Below are 19,685 nucleotides of genomic sequence, written 5' to 3'. Positions count from 1 at the left end.
CTTTATGAGATATCAGGACATAATACAGAAACATGTTGATGTAAAGAAAGTATTAAAAAAAAAAGCACAGTCTTCTTCACAAAATCCAAAGACAGAAAGCTAGCAAATATAACTAATTATCACTTACAAAACAAGGTCATTCAATAAAAAGATTGTAATGTGATCACAAAAGGAAAATGATAAGTCTGTAAAGCTATTGCTTGTGTGTCTAATGTATTGGCAAGCAAAATGCATAGAAAAGAACATCTTGTATCTTTATGTCTTTGTTAAGGTGGTCTACTCTTTCAACTCGCATTTAATATAGTACTTGAAATCTTAGCTAGAGCAATAAGGTAACTGATGGAGATTGGGGGTACAAATTGAAAAGGAAGAAGTCAAATTGTGATAGTGTATGTAAGTGACCCTAAACATTTCATCAGGGAACTCCAACAGCTGATGAACACTTTCAGTAAAGTAGCTGGATATAAAATTAACTCAGAAAATCAGTAGCCCTCCTATATATAAATGACAAATAGACTAGAAAGATAATCAGGGAAATATAACCTTTCACAATAGCCTCAAATAACATAAAATATCTTGGTAAGTCTAAGAGAGAGAATTCTAAAAGAGCTTACCTCTAATATGCATAAGTAATCAAGCAAGTGAAAGCCTTGTATGATAAAAACTTCAAGTGTTTGAAGAAAGAAATGGAAGAAGATATCAGAAGATGGAAGAGTCTCCTATGCTTATAGATCTGTAGGATTCACATAAGTGACTGGAAAAAGAACAATCTCTGCAGGACTCACAAGCTCTTCAGCAATATGACTACCCATAAATCTCTGCTTGGCAAGATGCACCCTGGAAAGTGTAGTCTGCCTGGGGGGAGATCACTTTCCAGAGACCTGACCTCATCAGCATGGAGCTGACCTTTCAGAAGGAGTTCATTTACTCTGTGCTGTGGCCAGGGGCAGGACCTTGGATATAGGCAGTAAGTGGCCTGGAGGTTAGGGTACAGAGACGGACAAGGGCAGCATACCAAGACGACACCAGCTACCTGAAGCAAGATACCTTAGTGAAGTGGAAACTTCCTATTCTAAAGGAAGGTAATCCTAATGGTGTTTCCATATATTAAAGGAGACAAAAACCCTGCCAGCCATATCTTGTGACCAAACAAAGTTTTCAGTGCTGAGACTGGGTTTCATCTAATTCAGTTGTTAGCCAAAAGGATTCCATGGAAATCCCTAAACAGCCCAGTCTGTTGCCAAGACAATAGGTTGCTCTCCACACACTGACAGCAAGGTCCCAGTGTTGACAATAACACACACACAACTCACTGAACATGGAGAGCTGGAGCTGGTGCCTGCATAGAACCTTCAGCCCCATGCTCTAGCATCTATGACATGGAAAGGTATGCTGCAGGATAGCAAACCCAACCACAATATGATTGACCTACAATCTGTCTTGATTATAAAATATGTTAGAGCAATGGAGGTACAAACCTTGTGAGATTAACCAACCAATGTCTGATTTCACTTAAGGCCCACTCCATGAGATGGAACTCACTTCTAACACTGCTTAGGTCTAGATAGCCTCAAGAGCCAAGGCAAAAACAAATACTTTGGGAATGTTTAAAAAGAGATGACAATAAAATGACTCCCACTGGTGTACTGCTGGACTCATAGTCAGGATCTTATTCAGCCATCAGCACAGCTGTTTTCTCTTGCAGCAGATGGGAACAAACACAGAGACCCACAGCAAGACATTTCAGGGAGACAGACCCTGGAATGCGCAGCTCTTCCTGCCCCTGAATAGTGATCATTCTGTGTTGATGTAACATGTCTATCATTACTGTCTTTGTTTCTATTTTTTTCATCTCGCCTTACTAATTTCATGACCTACACATACATTATGAAGGCATACATGTATATTGAAAATTAGATTGTACTTTGGAATTTATATACAATTATGCCACAGCTGTACATACTCATATCAATGTCACCTATATAGAATTATTCTCCTAATTAGTAAATTGGCACAAAACAATTCTCTAACCCAAAAGAAATTACATACATAATAACAAAAACAATAAATCACAGATCAGTAAAGAATTTCCTTTTATATTGTCTAACACTAGGGCTATCTTCATGTGCTAAAGAACATATAGCATACCTTGGAAAGTGACTTCTTCTGGAGGCAGTTGATCCCACCAATAAAGACCATGTTAGGCATCACAGGCCTGGGGAACTCCAACACAAAGTCAGTGCGTAACAACCAAATAGACACTGGGCTAAAGAGGTCTGTCATAGTCACTGGGGTCTGAAGAATTTCAGATGCAACTTCAACAGCAGTTCTTAAAAAGTAGGAGCAAAATGCATGTTCTTCAATGTAGATAAGATGGTTCCACACTCTCTCCTTGAAAGTCATGGTGTCTGTGTATTTTGAGAAAAGTCTAGGAACATAGGAAGGAAGACTTGGGCACTGGGCACCCTCTTCAAGATAGTCACAAAATACACCTCTTGCAAAGATCACTGATGGGAGCGAGAAATATTTGGCGACAATTAATCCACACACATCGAAAGGATCCAGAAACACTGCATCAAAAAATCTCTGCTTCAAGTACTCCACTAACTTCTTGTCGTTAAACAAACTCCTGCAGTGTGAAAATGTTAGTTCAAAGAAACCTCTGGCTGAACCAGTCAAGAAAGAACGTATACTGTGTTCTGGAGTTTTCCATTGAGTGTAAGATAAATACTTGAACTCTCTGTCCAGGTCTTCCAGAGTGTGAGAAATTGAGTAAGTCTTCACTGTACAATTCAGTGATTTCCCCAGCTGCCAACTCACCTCTGGGATGACTACCACAACCTCATGCCCTCTGTGAATGAGTTTCTCCACAACCATCTGCATGGTGAACCAGTGGCTTCCATCCATGGGCACCACCAGCAGCCTGCCTGCCTGGGCCAAGCCAGAGGCCAGAAGCAGACAGAGAAAAAAGGAGGTGGGAAAGGCTACAGGAGCCATGGTAAAATCAGAGCCCAGAGTAATCCTGTCACTATGACTGCAAGATTTTCTAATAGAGCTGGTTAAAAAAGAGAGGCACAAGACCTACTGCAGTGGACACATGGATTTGCATGTTTGCAAGTGACGTTAAATTCAGGTTAATGATTTACTTAAAAGAGAAATAATTAGTTAGCTGTACTGTCTTAAATATCTTTCATATGGTCTGCAGATAAAAAAACGGTTATGAAATATGCTCAGGAAAGATCATGACCTCTATTACAGAAACAGTTTTCAATGAGTTATGAAAAAAGGCTTTAGATTGTGATAATTCAGAAAAAGTAAGAGGCTGCCTTAAAGGGGCCTCTACAACCACCACATGGTCATTTATACAGCATAAAAAGTGAAGCTAAGCCAGGCATGGTTGCGCACACCTTTAATCCCAGCACTCCAGAGGTAGAGGCAGGTGGATTTCTGAGTTCGAGGCCAGCCTGGTCTACAGAGTGAGTTCCAGGACAGCCAGGGCTACACAGAGAAACCCTGTCTCAAGAAAAAAAAAAAAAAAGAAGTGAAGCTAAGCAGAACACACAGTGACAGAGAGTGCTAGAGGTCACACAGAAATGGGCCACTCCCTAAAGGACACATTTTGTTGGAAAGGACATGCCAGGTCTCAAATCAACTCTATATTGCTTTGAGTCCATGGATCTGAGAGTTTAGGAGTCTTGACTGACAAGTCCTGAGCCCTGCTGTAGGACTCCAATCATCTAATAAGCCAGCCACTGTCCCTGTCAAAATAGGAAACACTCACTGTGTTAGATATTCACTAGGAGGTTTCTGTTCTTTTAAGCAACGTTTCTAAGACAGGATGGCTTTTATTTCTAAGCCTGGCTTTTGCACAGACATCTGGACACAAGATAGAAGATGAAGAGCACCTGACCTCTAAAAACTCGTTGACTCCAATAATGAGGGTCAGATTACTTTACTCCAGGCACAATGGTCAGGGGGGCTGCTTTTCTGGGAACCAATGGGTATGGAGCCTAAGAATTGCATCTTTCATCACGGTCCCTGGAGAGACTGATGGACTAAGTCCTGGTATTGTGTGAGTCAGGATATAATGACCATGTAAGGCAGTGTCTTTTTAATGGAGATTCTAATCACTTAATGCTTCAAACAGGAGTCATGAAAACCCTTTTACTTGGGTGTAAAACAGTGATGCTCTGAGGGATTGGCTCGCCACAGTGTAGGCACAACACTCCTCTCACCACAGGCACCAGGGCAGTGCGACCTCTATGGAGAGACTCTCAGGGGAAAGTCATGATGATTTCACCAAATATAGTGAGAATTTCATGGTATTAAGTTTTCTTCGCTATTATGCATCTTTATTAAGCTAATTTCCATGTGTGGTATAAAGGAATAATACATATCTTCTCATGTGTACATTCATGTGTAAGCACAGCCTCTGTTCAACAATTCATTATTTCCAAGTTGAGAAGATTAACACTGGCAGAAAACAATTATCAAACTACGAGTGGATTTATCTTCTTATTTTTGGTATTATTCCACTGTTTTTTTTGTTCTGTAGTTTATTTATTTACTTTACATTCTGATTGGTAATTCTCCTACCCCTCTCCTCCCAGTCCTTCCTTCTCACTGCCAATCCCTCTAAGGCACCTCCCTTTCTTCTTGGAGGAGAGACTTCCCAAAGGAGTATGCTAAACTAAAATAGACATCTGGATGGATGGAGAGAAGGAACTGGTGGAAGATGGGGTGAAGAAGGGTCAAGAGGGATCAGGGGTGGGGAGGATGGTGGGAGAGAGAACTGGAATTGGTAGGGGACATCTCTGAGACGAGCTAGAAATATAGGACAATGGAAACTCCCAGGAATCTATGAAGGTGACCCTAGCAAAAACACCTAGCAATAGGGGATATGGAAAATGAACCAGGCACCTCCCATAACCAGTCAAGACATCTGACGGAAGGATAAAGGATAGGCATACCAAGCCAGCCATAAAACCTTCAACTCACAAATTTTCCTGCCTACAATAGATGAAAGAATAATGTACAAGCAAAAAGTGAAGGAATGGCCAATCCACATCTGGTCCAGTGAGTACCATGCCATGAGACAGAACTCACTGCTGACACTATTAATAATATTCTACACCTGCCAACAGGAAACTAGCATAACAGCCATTTGAGTAGCTTCATCAACCAGCCCATGAAAACAAATGCAGAGACCCATATCCACTAAGTTCTTAAAGATGCTTTTGAGGTATTTGGAGCAATTTATATACACACTCTGTCCTAGTTTCCTGTTACTATTGTAAAGTACCCTGACAACATCAACTTAAGGAACAAAGGTTTTATTTAAGATCACAATTCTAAGCCATGGTCCAATGCTGCCTAGAGGAAGAGGTATCAGGAAGTTGGGACTGTTTTCACAGCATATTCAGTCAAAAGCAGACAGAAATAACTGCATCTGCACCTACTATACACATAATTTTCTCAATGCTTACACAGTCAAGGGGCCGCACAAAGAATGTTGGCATCCAGGGTGGGCTGCATCTTCCCACATTAATTGATGGAATCCAGACTACCCCACCACAGACACGCCCAGAAACCAATCACACCTATGCAATCCCTCACTGAGCTCTCTTTCCAGGAGATTCTAGACTCTGCAAACTGGCGATTGAAAGTCACCACCACAGCTTCAAGTTTTTGAACTGGAAGCATAGATATCACATTGAGCTATAATCTTGCACTCTTTCTCCCCGAGTCTCGTGACTATCTCATCTTGTAAAACACAGTCCATTTTCAAAGTCTTCAATGACTTTAAATTTTAAAGCATTTTAAAGTCCTAGGTCTTTTAACTTTGAAGGTGAAAAAGAAGTGGTCCCTGACCCTCACATTAAGAGACTGCCACCTCTAGGGCTCTTGTAGGAGAAACCAAACAATGGCTATAAAAATCCAGAAAAACACTTGGCCAATACCTCAACCCAGGGACAGTGTCTCTTTCCTTCCCAGGGTTCAGAAGGGGAGGAGCTCTACCTGCTTGACTGGGGAGTCAGTGGATCCCGTCAATGTACAAGGTTGTACAATAGCTCTGCCCTGACAAGAAAACTCCCAACTCTGCATACTTCACAGAAGGAGCCAGGATTGACTTACTTGGTAAACCAGATGACCACTCATTTTAGGCAGAAACCTACAACAGAGCTCTCTGCCCTAGAAGAGAGGCAACTAACTGTCTATAGCATCACATTCTGTGCAGGTCTGGTCCTAAGAAGAACACACTAAACACAGAGACTGTCTGAAGCTTTGCTTAGTGTCAGATACAGATTGAGAAATTGCCTGGCCAGAGAAAGTATCTTGTGATTAACTTGGCCTGAACCTACTGTAATAACCAGTCAGTCACCCTGACAGTGGTCTCATTGAACAGTAAGATCAGCTATCTGATAACAAGGCACAGGCAGTGGTCCATGTCCATTCAACTAGAAAATTCAACATGAGCTCTGATTCTCTGACTATCAGTAATTGATACATCTAGAATTATAGATTAGACTACATAGGTTTACCAGAAGGAGGAGGAGGAGGGGAGAGATGAAAAAGGAAGGAGAGGAGGAGGAATAGATTACTTGAGAAAGAGCAGAAGAGGAAGCCGAACCCTCAAGCACATGGAAACCAATGAACAGCCACAGGTACTGGGAGGAGTTATACTGGGTCAGCACAGAACAACCACGAAAATCATCTGTATTATTATATGTAATTCACAGCATTACACAGGTTTCCAGATGTCCCCCATGGGAAATAAGCCAGGTGACCATAGGAAGAATAGATGAGGGGTTCTGTACCCAATATTGTTGCATGATCTTCCTTAGAAAGACAACACAGGTCATTTAAGGAACCTAAGCACAACCTGACATTTTCCTAGTCACCATGTGACTCAGTGACTGTGCACTTTCTCATCATTGTTTCACAAACAAAACTGAGATCAGGAAGGGGCTCAGCAAATGACACCGTCTGAATCCCTGAATGCCTTCTGCTCACAGAAACCTTCATTAACAATTACCCACAAAACAGGACACTGTTGGCCCTTGATTGCCTAACTCTCACCTCATTTCATGGTCCACAGCCCTGAATAAAATCCATTTGAGAACCAAAAGAAGACAGCCTCAGTCACATCAATGCACTCGCTTCCACAGAGTCACATATCAGCAGTGGGGAGGACTCTTGGGCTGGAGGTTCCCTCCCCCAACATTCTGAGATGCTTCCAGGGAGCTCTCTCATATCACTGCACAGGGAACTCAGTTTAAGCTCTGCATCTATGCCTCTAATAGAAAGGAGAAAGGACAAGGTGGTCACAGTGGGTAGCATCCACACCTGAGTCACACACCAGTGGCTTGGCCTGTGTGGTGCCTGTGTAGATGTCTGTCTTCACAACTGCAAAGGTCAACTAAGCTTTTTCCTAGTGAGGCAATTTTCTCCACCACACCTCAGACCACATGACAATAATTCCCCCCCCCCAAAGCTACAAAAGAGAAGAAATATGGCACACACACAAAGAATAATCCCAATCACATAGGACAGGTTTTTTTCAGCCTTATGTCGTGAAAAGTAGAAAATGTCAATGCAAATAATGGAAGAAAAAGAAATGCATGGCATCCTATACTCACTGGCAAGAAAAATTAGTGCTGTTAAAATGTCTATAGTTTCCTGTGCTGGTTGGTTTTGTCAACTTGACACAAGCTAGAGTTACTTGGAAAGTGTGAACCTCAATTGAAGACTGCCCTTTTGATATTGACCTGTAGACCATGGGTCATGTTTGTGATTCATGACAGATGCAGGAAGGCCTAGTTCACAGTGCACAGTATCACATCTGGACAAATGGTCCTGGGTTTTATAAGAAAACAAGCTGAGCAAGCCAGGAAAAACAAGCAGACCTATGAAGTGTTCCTCCATGGCCTCTGCTTCAATTCCTGCCTCCAGAGTGCCTACACTGCTTGACTTCCTGCCCTGAAGTCCCTCCATGATGGACTGCCATCTGAAGGTGAACTGATTCCTATCAGCCCTGAGATGCTTTTGGTCAGGGTACTTATCACAGCCACAGAACCTAACTAACTGGGACATCCACACAGAGGTCTACAGACTTAGTGTAGTCCCTACTATAATAAAAATGCAGTCTTCACACAGAAGAAAAACGTCCATAAGAAGGCAAAAAGAAATCTCCTTAGTCAAGGCAAAAGAACCAAGTTGGGTGTGTCACATACCTGTTTTCAAACTATACTTCAAGGTTACTGAGATTAAATAGCATAGCAATGGCAAAAACAAAAACAAAAAAAGGGTGTTAGAAGAATCAGAATCTATAGGACAGAACAGGAAGTGGAGTCTTTCCCCTCAGGTATTGGTGTGACTGCCTGGCCCTAAGCACTAGAAGTGAAAATGAAGAGAAGTCAAGTAATGAAACACTTAGGCATATGTGCACACCATACTTGCTCACAGATTCCACTTTCATGGACTCCTTTGAATGCCAGTGGATTCAAGCAGGTCTGAGATATAAAGGAAAGATGAGAGAGCACACTATACTCTAATAGCCCACAGTCAAGGACTGTGTTGTTCAGAATAAAAAGAAAAGTCACACTCCAATAAAGACATGGGACACTCGAAGTGGTGGTGGCAAACACCTTTAACCGCAGTGCTCAAGAGGAAGAGAGGTAGGCAGATCCCTGTGAGTCTGAGAGTGGCCTGGACTGCAGAGTGAGTTCTAGGACAGTCAGGACTACATAGAAGAATGCTATGTCAAAAAACAAAACAATAACAAGGAAAAGCCAGGTATACATGTGTCCAGTCCCTAATGAACCAGCCCCAGGTCTCTAACCTACTGAGCTTGCCCAAGGCTATCTCTGATGGAAGACATAAATCTTCTATCCATCAGTGCAGCACTTGGAACTGCAGAGATGAGGAATGAATGTGGGCTGGTCACAAGGATTGGCCCCTTGCCCACCAGCTCACCTGCATTGAAGGAGCTAAGGTCTCTTTGGGGACATCTGCAGTCTGTCAATTATTTGCCCTCCTTACTTTTGCTTCTAAAGCTAAAGAAGAAAATTGACTCACAACTAGAAATGGGGGTCGCCCACAGCTCTCAGGTAAAGAAAAGTGCATCAAGAGGGCAAACCAGGCCTTGTAGCACAGGGCTCGAGCTTGGGGACTGTGTCTTCACAGCACAGCCTGGTTCTGAGCCCAGAATTTCAACCAGTCCCAAGTGCTCCTGTGCCTGAGAAGCTCCTCCTCACACCTTCTGCTTTCCCTCCATCTCTGTCTCAACCTAAATTAATGGTGTCAGGCAGCCGTGCACTTCTGATATTCTTTAGGCCATTTGTAAACACTGTCTGCATTCTTTTCTCTTGGAATGACACAGGAAAACCAGTCAAGATCTAATAGACACAGAGCAGGAGACAGAGTCCATAGTGATCAGCAAGCACACCTTGTCCACACTTCTGGAGAGAAATGTCACCTGGTTCCTAAGCACAGTCAGCAGGGAAAACATGGACACACATGCTGGCTGACACGTGACATGGAGTAAAGGATCAAGGGATAGGGCAGCAGGTCTGTATTGTTTACACAGAGACTCTAATCCCTTTTGACTTATTTCTAAACAGTGGTCACTTACAGCCTTTGCTTGGATCTACAGCAGTGCTGCCCCAGGTCCGTCCCCAGCACACAGTTCAGGTGCAGTGCTGTCCCTTGTGCATCCTGGAGACAACAGAACAGAAGCACAGGACTCCTGTGGAGAGACTCTCAGTGCACATGGTGACCCAAGTCCATCACCAAGGACTTACACTGGGTATCCCTGGGATTTTCCATTGTCTAGGATCTCAAGTAACACTCATAAAGTCATGAGCCCAGAATGAACAGCATGGTTTCCTATCTTTTTCCTCACTCTCAGACAGTTTAAAAAGCACCAGTGTGCAGCACTGGCCATGCCGTGCTAGGGAAAAACTAGTGTCATATCTTGTTGGGGATATGTCCCCACTTACTGCTACTCAACCTTGTCCCACTCTGGGGTACACAGACTCACACACCTGAGAGAATACCACTCAACACACATTGTATTCTTTTTGGAAGATAGATAAAAGGATTTAAGAAAGGTAATCATAGAGGGTCCCTTGCATGAATCTGAAGATTTTGATTAAAATTCAAGATAAATATTCTTTAGGGATGGCCTTGGCTTTACTCACTGGCTAATGGATTGGTGCAGCCTGGGCTACAGAGGACGTTGAAAGGAATCCTGGTCAACTCAGTCAGTCATGTCTCAAAATAGAAAATAAGGGGACTTGTGAGATGGCTCAGCGGTTAAGAGCACCAACTGCTCTTCCAAAGGTCCTGAGTTCAAATCCCAGCAACCACATGATGGCTCACACCCATCTGTAACGAAATCTGATGCCATCATCTGGAGTGTCTGAAGACAGGTACAGTGTACTTACATATAATAAATAAATATAAATTTTTAAAAAATAGAAAATAAAAGGAGGGCTGAGGCTATGGCTCTGTAGTAGCTTTGTTGTCCTCATGTTTAAGAACTAGGGTTCAATTTCCAATTCTGTCAAGAAAAAAAATGTAGCTACATCCATATTATTACTCAGAGAAGTTAATATATAACTTTATTAATTAGACCACATCTGCAGGGAGACACAAATGGGTAGTTACCACTGTCATCCAGTATAGATCTTACTGTCACATTTCTTATCGCTTCAAATATATTTCTCAAACATTTGATGTGCTATATGATACACATGCAATGACATGCATACATCAGACATAGATACTCTGTATCTAGGACACCAGGCTGAAATAAGAGTGAAAAAAAATAAGAAAGAGTTAAACAGAAAACAGGTATTTCAGGACGCTTGGCACATTTCTGTCCATTATGAAAGATGAAGCAAAAGCTTGAATGAATGATTGGTTGAAAACGTGAAGATTTTCAAGGCAGTTCAATCTTTAAGGGAGATCTGTAAGCTCTACCTAGGAAGACATCTGTGATCTGTTTTCTTAAAAAGGACAAAGTAAGGGACACGGTAACGCACCAATTACTATATGTTAATTTAATACAAGGAATATAAACTGATGCATTCCATACATACATACATTTCAAAATCATTTCCAAGGATTTTTTAAGGCAGCATAGTTATCATCTAAGCACTTTTGTAAGTACAGAACCCAGAGATGTAATAAGAGACTGATATGAATTGATTGAAATGAAACCAGGAGTTTTTTTTAAACAATCTGAAAATTATAAATAACTAATTGAACTGTAGGTACATATACACCAGTGATGGCAATTTTGTAAGATTTGGTAACTTTACATCATGTAACTAGGCAAAAAAAACTCATTGAGCCAGAAACTGTCTACATAAGACATACATAACAAACCGTAGGTTAATAAGAAAGGCTTCCCTCCTACTACCAAAGCAAGCAACATGTCCTATGCTAAGGGACAGGGAACACACTTGAGACAGTGGCTTTCTCTGGTAGCAATTGATCCCAGCATGAAGACCATGTTGAGCATCACAGGCCTGGCATAGTCAGAAGGAAAGTCTGTACACAGCAAAAAAGGGATATTTGTAGAGATCATTGTCTCAGGGACTTGGAGAATTTCAGACATGATTTCTATGACAAATAATTGTTCAAGCAAAAAGGAGAAATAACTCCACACTCCCTTTTTGAAGAGCAAAAGCTCTTGTACCTGGAAGGTATGATGGAAGTGTAGAAACATGGGAAACTGTGCTGGGTTGGCCTGATTCTGCTTGTATCCTAATCCTAATACTGGCTCCACAAGAGGTGGTTGCCATTCTAACTCGTGTGATGTCATGTGATCTTTCATCCAATTTAACTACTCAACTGTGATTGGGCAGTGAAGGGCAAAAGTAGAATTGGAAGCTTGAAAGGAGTTGCAGGCAGAGAGGAGAAAAGAGTAGAGAGAGGAGGAGGAAGCCACCATGGACTAGAACCCAGTGGCCAGGAGAAACAGGAAGTTGCAAGGGGTCTTCTAGCTGGGGACTAAGTTAGTATAGCCCTAAATCGACCCAATCTAAATTATGGCTTATAAGGAACGTATCTGGACTCTGTGTGTGTGTGTCTGTGTGTGTGTGTGTGTGTGTGTGTGTGTGTGTGTGTGTGTGTGTTATATGGGTTTGTTAGGATTGAAAAATCGAGCAACAGGAAATAGACTGGTGCATTAAGTACTCCCTTGATCATTAGAACAAATGTCATTCTGATGACCAACATAGATCGAAAGGAAAGGTATTTGGCAACCACTAAGTCCTGCACAACAAAAGGTTCAGAAATGTATCAGAAAATTCTGCTGTGGGTAACTTACTAATTGCTTTTTGCTAAACAGACTCCTACATAGGGAAAATATAGTATCATAAGAGGTTTCAGCTGAGGTCACTGTTAGAGAAAACTTATTCATCCCCTGAGTTTTCCAATGAGTGTCCACAAAACCCAAATCCACCAGAGGGTAAGAAGCCGAATGAGTCTTCCCTGGAAAACTGAGGGGTCTTTCCCACTGCCAACTCACTTGTGTGACCATCACCACTGACTCATGGCCTCTGTGGGATAGTTTATCCAAAAGAGATTTCATGGTAAAATGTGTGGCTTCTATCCATGGAGAGCACCAGCAGCCTGCTTGCCTGCCTGCCTGCCTGCCTGCCTGCCTGGATGAAGCCAAACACACACACACAGACAGAAAGGGACACTGAAAAAACTGCAGGAGCCATTAGAGAAGCCTATCTCAGTGTGATCTAGTCAATCAGAATCTACATTATTAGTACAGTTGCAGGAAAAGGTACTGGTAAGAAGCCTACTTCAGTGTAGACATGTATTTTAATCATCATAGATGAAGTTACACTCACTGCCAATGATTATTCCAGAAGAAGAACTAATGACCTGTTTTTACTGATTATATACTTGCATGTTTTCCAGAAAAGAAAAGTTTGTGATCTTTGCTTTGGAAGATCATGCCCCCTATGGCAATGCCACTTTTCAAAGACAGTTAAGAAATGATGGAATTGGATTTTGAGAATTCAGAAAAATTATGAACTCCATTAAGAGTCTTTATTTATTATAATATCCTTGCATGGCTGAACATCCTAACAGGGGCTAGGAATGGCAGGAGGTGAAAAGTGACATTTAGTTTTCTGGAGGAAGTAAAAAAATGCCAGATAAGGCCACACCAGAGGACACCTTGTGTAGGAAAGGCTGGTGCAGAGCCAAACCAACTCTGTTGCTCTTGTGTGTATGGCAATTCCATGGAGTCACCATTGCTGTGAGACGTAATTACGCCTCTATAAAGAATTCTCTGGGGAAGATTCATGGGTGTTGTGTTATAAAACTATCATCAAATACCCTAGGTAGGACCTAGCACACTGAACAACAACACATGCCTAGACACATAGTCACACATTTTCCTTGTAAATATGTATATATAAATCCATCCATACTTTTTTACCCCACAATACAAACACTATGTGTGAAACATGGCTGCCATATCAAATAGTAAGGTAAATAAATGTCCCCAGAGTTGTTTTTGCTTGTTTGTTCTTTGGTTTAGATACATAAATGTACTGCATGCAAGCTCTTTATCAAGACCCTTCACATATACACATATATGTGAATGTGTGTGGCTGAGCATTGTGTGTGAATTAGTGTCTGAGACTGAGCGCTGGACTGGTAGCCATGGCGATGGTGGTGGTTTGTGTGAGTGTGTGTAACTAAGTGTGTGGATGTGCGGGGTGTGCATGTGTGTGGTACATGCCCAGAGTGATTACCTACCAATCCTACTGCTTACCTCATATGACATCTGAACATAATATTGAAACAGGTACATGTAAAGAGAGTGTTAAAGAGAGTTAGCACAGTCTTCTTAACAAATCCAAAGACAAAAAGCTAGTAAATATTTCTATTTATTTATTTATTTTTGGATTTTCGAGGAAGGGTTTCTCTGTATAGCCCTTGCTGTCCTGGAACTCACTTTGTAGACCAGGCTGGCCTCGCCCTCAGAAATCTGCCTGCCTCTGCCTCCCAAATGCTGGGATTAAAGGCATGTGCCACCACTGCCCAGCTAGTAAATATTTCTAATTATCACTTGCAAAATAAGGTCACTTAATGAAAAGATTGTAATGTGGTCACTAAAACACGGACAAGTCTGTTAGTCTTTTGCTTGTGTCTCTAATATATCTGCAAGCAAAATGCCTGAAAAACATCAAGCATCTTTATGACTTTAAGGTAGTCCACTCTTTCAACACCCATTCAATGTAGTTCTTGAAGTCTTAGCTAGAGCAATAATGCAACTGACAGAGAGCAGGGGATATAAATTTAAAAGAAAGAAGTCAAATTATCTTTATTTGCAGAGGATATGACATTTTATATACGTGACCCTAAAACTCGCACCAGGGAACTCCAACAGCTGAAGAACACTTTCAGCTAAATTAACTCAGAAAATCAATAGCCCTCCGATTTACACATGACAGACTGAGAAAGAAATCAGAGAAACAACACTTGTCACAATATCCTTAAACAACATGAAATATCTTGGTAACTCTAGCCAAGTCCTTGAAGAAAAAAATGGTAGATGATATCAGAAGCTGGAAAGATCTCCCATGTTCATGTATCTGTAGGATTATCATACTTAAAAAATGTCCCCCTACCTAAAACAGTCAACAGATTCACTGTAATCCTCATCAAAATTTCTACACAATTCTTCTCAGACATGAAAAGGTCAATTTCCAACTTCATATGGAAACAAAAAAACAAAAAAACAAACAAACAAAAAAAAGCCCAGGATAGCTACATTGATCATGAAAAATAACATACCTGAAATCTTAGAGAAGATAAGCAGGAAGTTAAGCCAGGTGGTCCTGATACAAACCTTTGATCCCAGCACTCATGAGTCAGAGGCAGGTACACCTCTGAAGTCAAGGCCAGCCTGGTCTACACAATGAGTTACAGGACAAGCAGGGCTACAAAGAATAACCCTGTCTCAAAAACTCAAAAGTGGCATCATGAAATTTGTAGACAAATATATATGGCACTAGGAAATAAATCATCTTTGCTAAGATAACTCAGATGCAAAAAGATAAATATCGTATGCATTCACTTTTATTTGGATATTAGCCATTGAGTAAGTGATAAGAAGCTAAAATCCATAGACCCAGGAAGGTTATCCCTAGAGGAAAAGACTTGAAGGAACACATGAATCTCCTTGGGAGTGGAACATACAATAGATTTTATGGGTGGCCTGGACACAAGAGGGGAGATAAGAACAAAACAGTCAGGTGGGAAAAGGGAGGTGAAATAAGACTAAGGGGGAGATTGTTGGAAGAGCCAGCTACAATTGAAGAGCATTTGAGTGGCCCTGTACAAACTGAGTGCAGTGGAAAGTTCTTATAATAGGAGGGCAATCCTAATGAAGCATCCATACAGCAAAGGAGACAAAACCCAGACAGCCAAATCTTGTAATCCAATGACGCTTTCAGTAACAGGATAGGGTTACAACTAATTCAGTTGTAAGCCAAAAGAAAATCATGGAAATCACCAACCAAACCAGGCTGTTGCCAAGATAATAGTTTGCTCTCCACACACTGACAGCAAGGACCCAGTTTTGGAGATAGCACACACACAACTCACTGAACATAGAGAGCGGGATTTGGTGCCTACATAGACCCTTCACACCCATACTCTGGTGTCTACGCCATGGAAAAGTTTGCTGCAGAATATTAAAGGGAAAGTAATCATCAACCCAACCACAATATGTTTGACCTACACTCGGTCATGACTATAAAATATGTTATAGTAATGGACGTGCAAACATCCATGAGATTAACCAACCAATGTCTGATTTGACTTAAGGCCCACTCCATGAGATGGAACTCAAATATAGCACTGCTTGAATCTAGATAGACTCAAGAGCCAAGGCAAAACCAAATACAACTGGACTGTTTAAAGAGAAGTAACAATGAGCTGGGGAGATGCCTCCCAGTTAAGACCATTGGCTTCCAGAGGTCCTGATTTCAGTTGTCAGCAACTACATGGTCGCTCACAAACATCTGTAATGGGATCTGATGTCCTCATCTGGTGTGTCTGAAGACAGGTACATTGTACTCATATACATGAAATAAATAAATCTTTTTAAAAATAAAAAAAAGATATACCTATAAAATGACTCTCACTGGTATTCTGCTGGAGTCATAGTCAGGGTCTTATTCAGCCATCGGCATAGCTGCTTCCTCTTGCAGCAGATGGGACAAACACAGAGACCCACAGCAAGACATTTCAGGGAGACAGACCCTGGAATACACAGCTCTAAAGGAGATATCTCCATCAAATCCCTTCCGTCAGAGCTCAGGGAACTCCAAGGAGGAGGAAGCAGGAAGAATTGGGGAGAAGGAATTGACACAGGGCACCAGAAAAACAAAGCCCTCTAAAACAACTCAGCAAAGCTCAAATGAACTCACAGATACTGACACAGTGCACACAGGGCCAACATGGGGTTGCACCAGGTCAGCTGCAGATGGATGTACTTTAGTTTTCAGTATAGTACTGTTATGGAACTCTGAATGTGTCAACAAGTGGTTCCCACAATCTGGTATATGAGAATACTATGATTCTTGTGCCTAGTCTTGGGCCACATTGATTTTTCTGTTGAATTGTCCAGCACTGAAATGTAAATTTCTGTTTTATCTGGTGTGTTCTTAAAAACAAGAAACTGACAGACATTACATCCTAGGTATCATATCAATAACTTTTGAAGTTTGGCAATCTGTATGAGTACTCCTATAGAGAACAACCTACACATACTGAATGCTGCTCCAAGGCTTGAAGTGTTTTGTCAATGTTTACAAAAACATTAAAATGCAGCTTGAAGGGGTTTTGTTCTTGTTCTTGTTCTTGTTCTTGTTCTTGTTCTTGTTCTTGTTCTTGTTCTTGTTCTTGTTCTTGTTCTTGTTCTTGTTCGTCTCTCTAAATTCCTCTTCTAGGTTAGAATACAAATGATCCGGTGGCATTATGGCATTTTCAGATGTGTGTTGCTTTCCTCTGGTTCACTACACTCCCCAGCTGCCCAGCCTTACCTCCACATGTTCTCTTCCTGCCCCTGAATAGTCCTGCTTCTGTGTTGAAGTGGCATGTCTATCATTACTGCCCTTGCTCCTACTCAGGAAAGTTTTCTTTCCTCTCCCCTTACTTATCATGACCTACACACACAATGTGAAGGTATACATGTAAATTGAAAATTTGATTGTACCTTGGAATTTATATATAAATATCTCACACCTGTACACATCCATTTCAATAAGTCACCTATATGGAATTCTTCTCCTAATTAGTAAATTGGCAAGAAAAACATTCTCTAACCCAAAAAAAAAAACATATAGAACAATACAAACAGTAAATCACAAATCAGTAAAGAATTACTTTATATATTGTCCAAAGCTAGAGCTCTCCTCATGTGCTAAAGCATATATAACATACCTTGGAAAGTGGCTTCCCCTGGAGACAGTTCATCCCACCAACAAAGACCATGTTGGGCATCACAGGTCTGGGGAACTCCAACACAAAGTCAGTGCGTAACAACCAAATAGACACTGGGCTAAAGAGGTCTGTCATAGTCACTGGGGTCTGCAGAACTTCAGAGGCAATTTCAACAGCAGTTTTGAAAAAATAGGGGCAAAATACATAGTCTTCAATGTACATATAATGGTTCCACACTCTCTCCTTGAAAGTCATGGTGTCTGTGTATTTTGAGAAAAGTCTAGGAACATAAGAAAGAAGACTCGGGCACTGGGCACCCTCTTCAAGATAGTAGCAAAATGAAAGTCTTGCAAAGATCACTGATGGGAGTGACAGATACTTGGCAACAATTAATCCACATACATCGAAAGGATCCAGAAACACTGCATCAAAAGATCTCTGCTTCAAGTACTCCACTAACTTCTTGTCATTAAACAAACCCCTAGAGTGTGAAAACATTAGTTCAAAGAAACCTCTAGCTGAGCCTGTCATGAAAGAACGTATACTTTGTTCTGGAGTTTTCCATTGAGTGTAAGTAAAATACTTGAACTCTCTGTCCAGGTCCTCCAGAGTGTGAGAAACCGAGTAAGTCTTCACTGTACAATTCAGGGATTTCCCCAGCCGCCAACTCACCTCTGGGATGACTACCACAACCTCATGCCCTCTCTGAATGAGTTTCTCCACAACCATCTGCATGTCGAACCAGTGGCTCCCATCCATGGGCACCACCAGCAGCCTGCCTGCCTGGACCAAGCCAGAGGCCAGGAGCAGACACACACACAGAGGAAGAGAGGTGGGAAAGGCTGCAGGAACCATGGTAAATTCAAAGTCCAGAGCAATCCAGTCGCTTTTACTGTAAGCTTTTCTAATAGAGCTGGTTTAAAAGTAGAGGCACAAGACCTACTGCAGTGGACACATGTATTTGCATGTTTGCAAGTGATGTTAAATTCAGGTTAATTATTCACAAAAGAACAATAATTAATTAACTTCACTGACTGAAATAACTATCTTGTGCTCTCCTGACAAAAAAAGGTCTAATACTTTGCCTAGGAAAGATCATGATGTCTATTTCAGAAACAATTTGGAATGAGTTATGAAACAATGTTTTGGATGTTGACAATTTAGAAAAAGTAAGACACTGCCTAAAAGGGGCCTCTACAACCACCTCATGGTCATTTATACAGCATAGGAATTGAAGCTCAGCAGGAGAGACAGTGAGAGTCACTAAGAAGAGGTAGAGAGTGCTAGAGGTCACACAGAAGCAGGATACTCCCTAAAGGATACATTTTGTTGGAAAGGAATTCCCAGTCTCAATGATTCCCAGGTCTCTATGTTGCTTTGAGTCCATGGATCTGAGAGTTTAGGAGTCTTGACTGACAGGTCCTAAGCCTTGGGACTCTGCCTGCTGTAGGACTCCAGTCATCTAATAAGCCAGCCACTGTCCCTGTCAAAATAGGAAACACTCACTGTGTTAGATATTCACTAGGAGGCTTTTGTTCTTTTAAGCAACGTTTCTAAGACAGGATGGCTTTTATTTCTAAGCCTGGCTTTTGGACAGACATCTGGACACAAGATAGAAGATGAAGAGCACCTGACCTCTTAAAAACTCGTTGACTCCAATGATGAGGGTCAGATTACCTTACTCCAGGCACAATGGTCAGGGGTCTGCTTTTCTGGAAACCAATGGGTATGGAGCCTAGGACTTGCATCTTTCATCACAGTCCCTGGAGAGACTGATGGACTAAGTTCTGGTATTGAATGAGTCAGGATATAATGACCATGTAAGGCAGTGTCTTTTTAATGGAGATTCTAATCACTTAATGCTTCAAACTGGAGTCATGAAAACCTTTTGACTTGGGTGCAAAGCAGTGATGCTCTGAGGGATTGGCTCACCAAGGTGTAGGCACAGCACTCCTCTCACCACAGGCACCAGGGCAGTGCAACCGCTATAGAGAGACTCTCAGTAGAAGGTCATGATGATTTCATCAGATACAGTAAGTATTTCCTGGTACTAAGTTTCTATGCTATCATGTATCATCTTTAAGCTAATTTCAGTGTGTGGTATGAATATATAATACATGCCTCCTCCTGTGTACCTTTATGCACAAGCTCAACATCTGTTCAACAACGCACTATTTACAAGCTGAGGGGCTTAA

At 41.5% G+C, this 19,685-nt stretch overlaps 2 protein-coding genes and 1 pseudogene across 2 annotated transcripts in view; all 3 read right to left on the bottom strand.

The window, feature by feature from the left end:
* Nucleotides 1–3,048, bottom strand: part of Ugt1a9 (UDP glucuronosyltransferase 1 family, polypeptide A9) — a 149,224-nt gene extending 146,176 nt beyond the window's left edge. The window contains exon 1 of the mRNA NM_201644.2: nt 2,149–3,048. Within this exon, the coding sequence (NP_964006.2) occupies nt 2,149–2,997 (849 nt within the window). The 5' untranslated portion in view covers nt 2,998–3,048. The remainder of the gene's footprint in view (nt 1–2,148) is intronic.
* Nucleotides 1–18,416, bottom strand: part of Ugt1a10 (UDP glycosyltransferase 1 family, polypeptide A10) — a 164,592-nt gene extending 146,176 nt beyond the window's left edge. The window contains exon 1 of the mRNA NM_201641.2: nt 17,491–18,416. Within this exon, the coding sequence (NP_964003.2) occupies nt 17,491–18,345 (855 nt within the window). The 5' untranslated portion in view covers nt 18,346–18,416. The remainder of the gene's footprint in view (nt 1–17,490) is intronic.
* On the bottom strand, nt 17,487–18,416 carry Gm38421 (predicted gene, 38421; annotated as a pseudogene).

The sequence above is a fragment of the Mus musculus genome, chromosome 1, assembly GCF_000001635.26.
Source record: "Mus musculus strain C57BL/6J chromosome 1, GRCm38.p6 C57BL/6J".
Classification (NCBI taxonomy): Eukaryota; Metazoa; Chordata; class Mammalia; order Rodentia; family Muridae; genus Mus; species Mus musculus.
The sequence above is the reverse complement of the archived record's forward strand: the minus strand, read 5'-3'. Positions and strand labels throughout refer to the sequence as shown.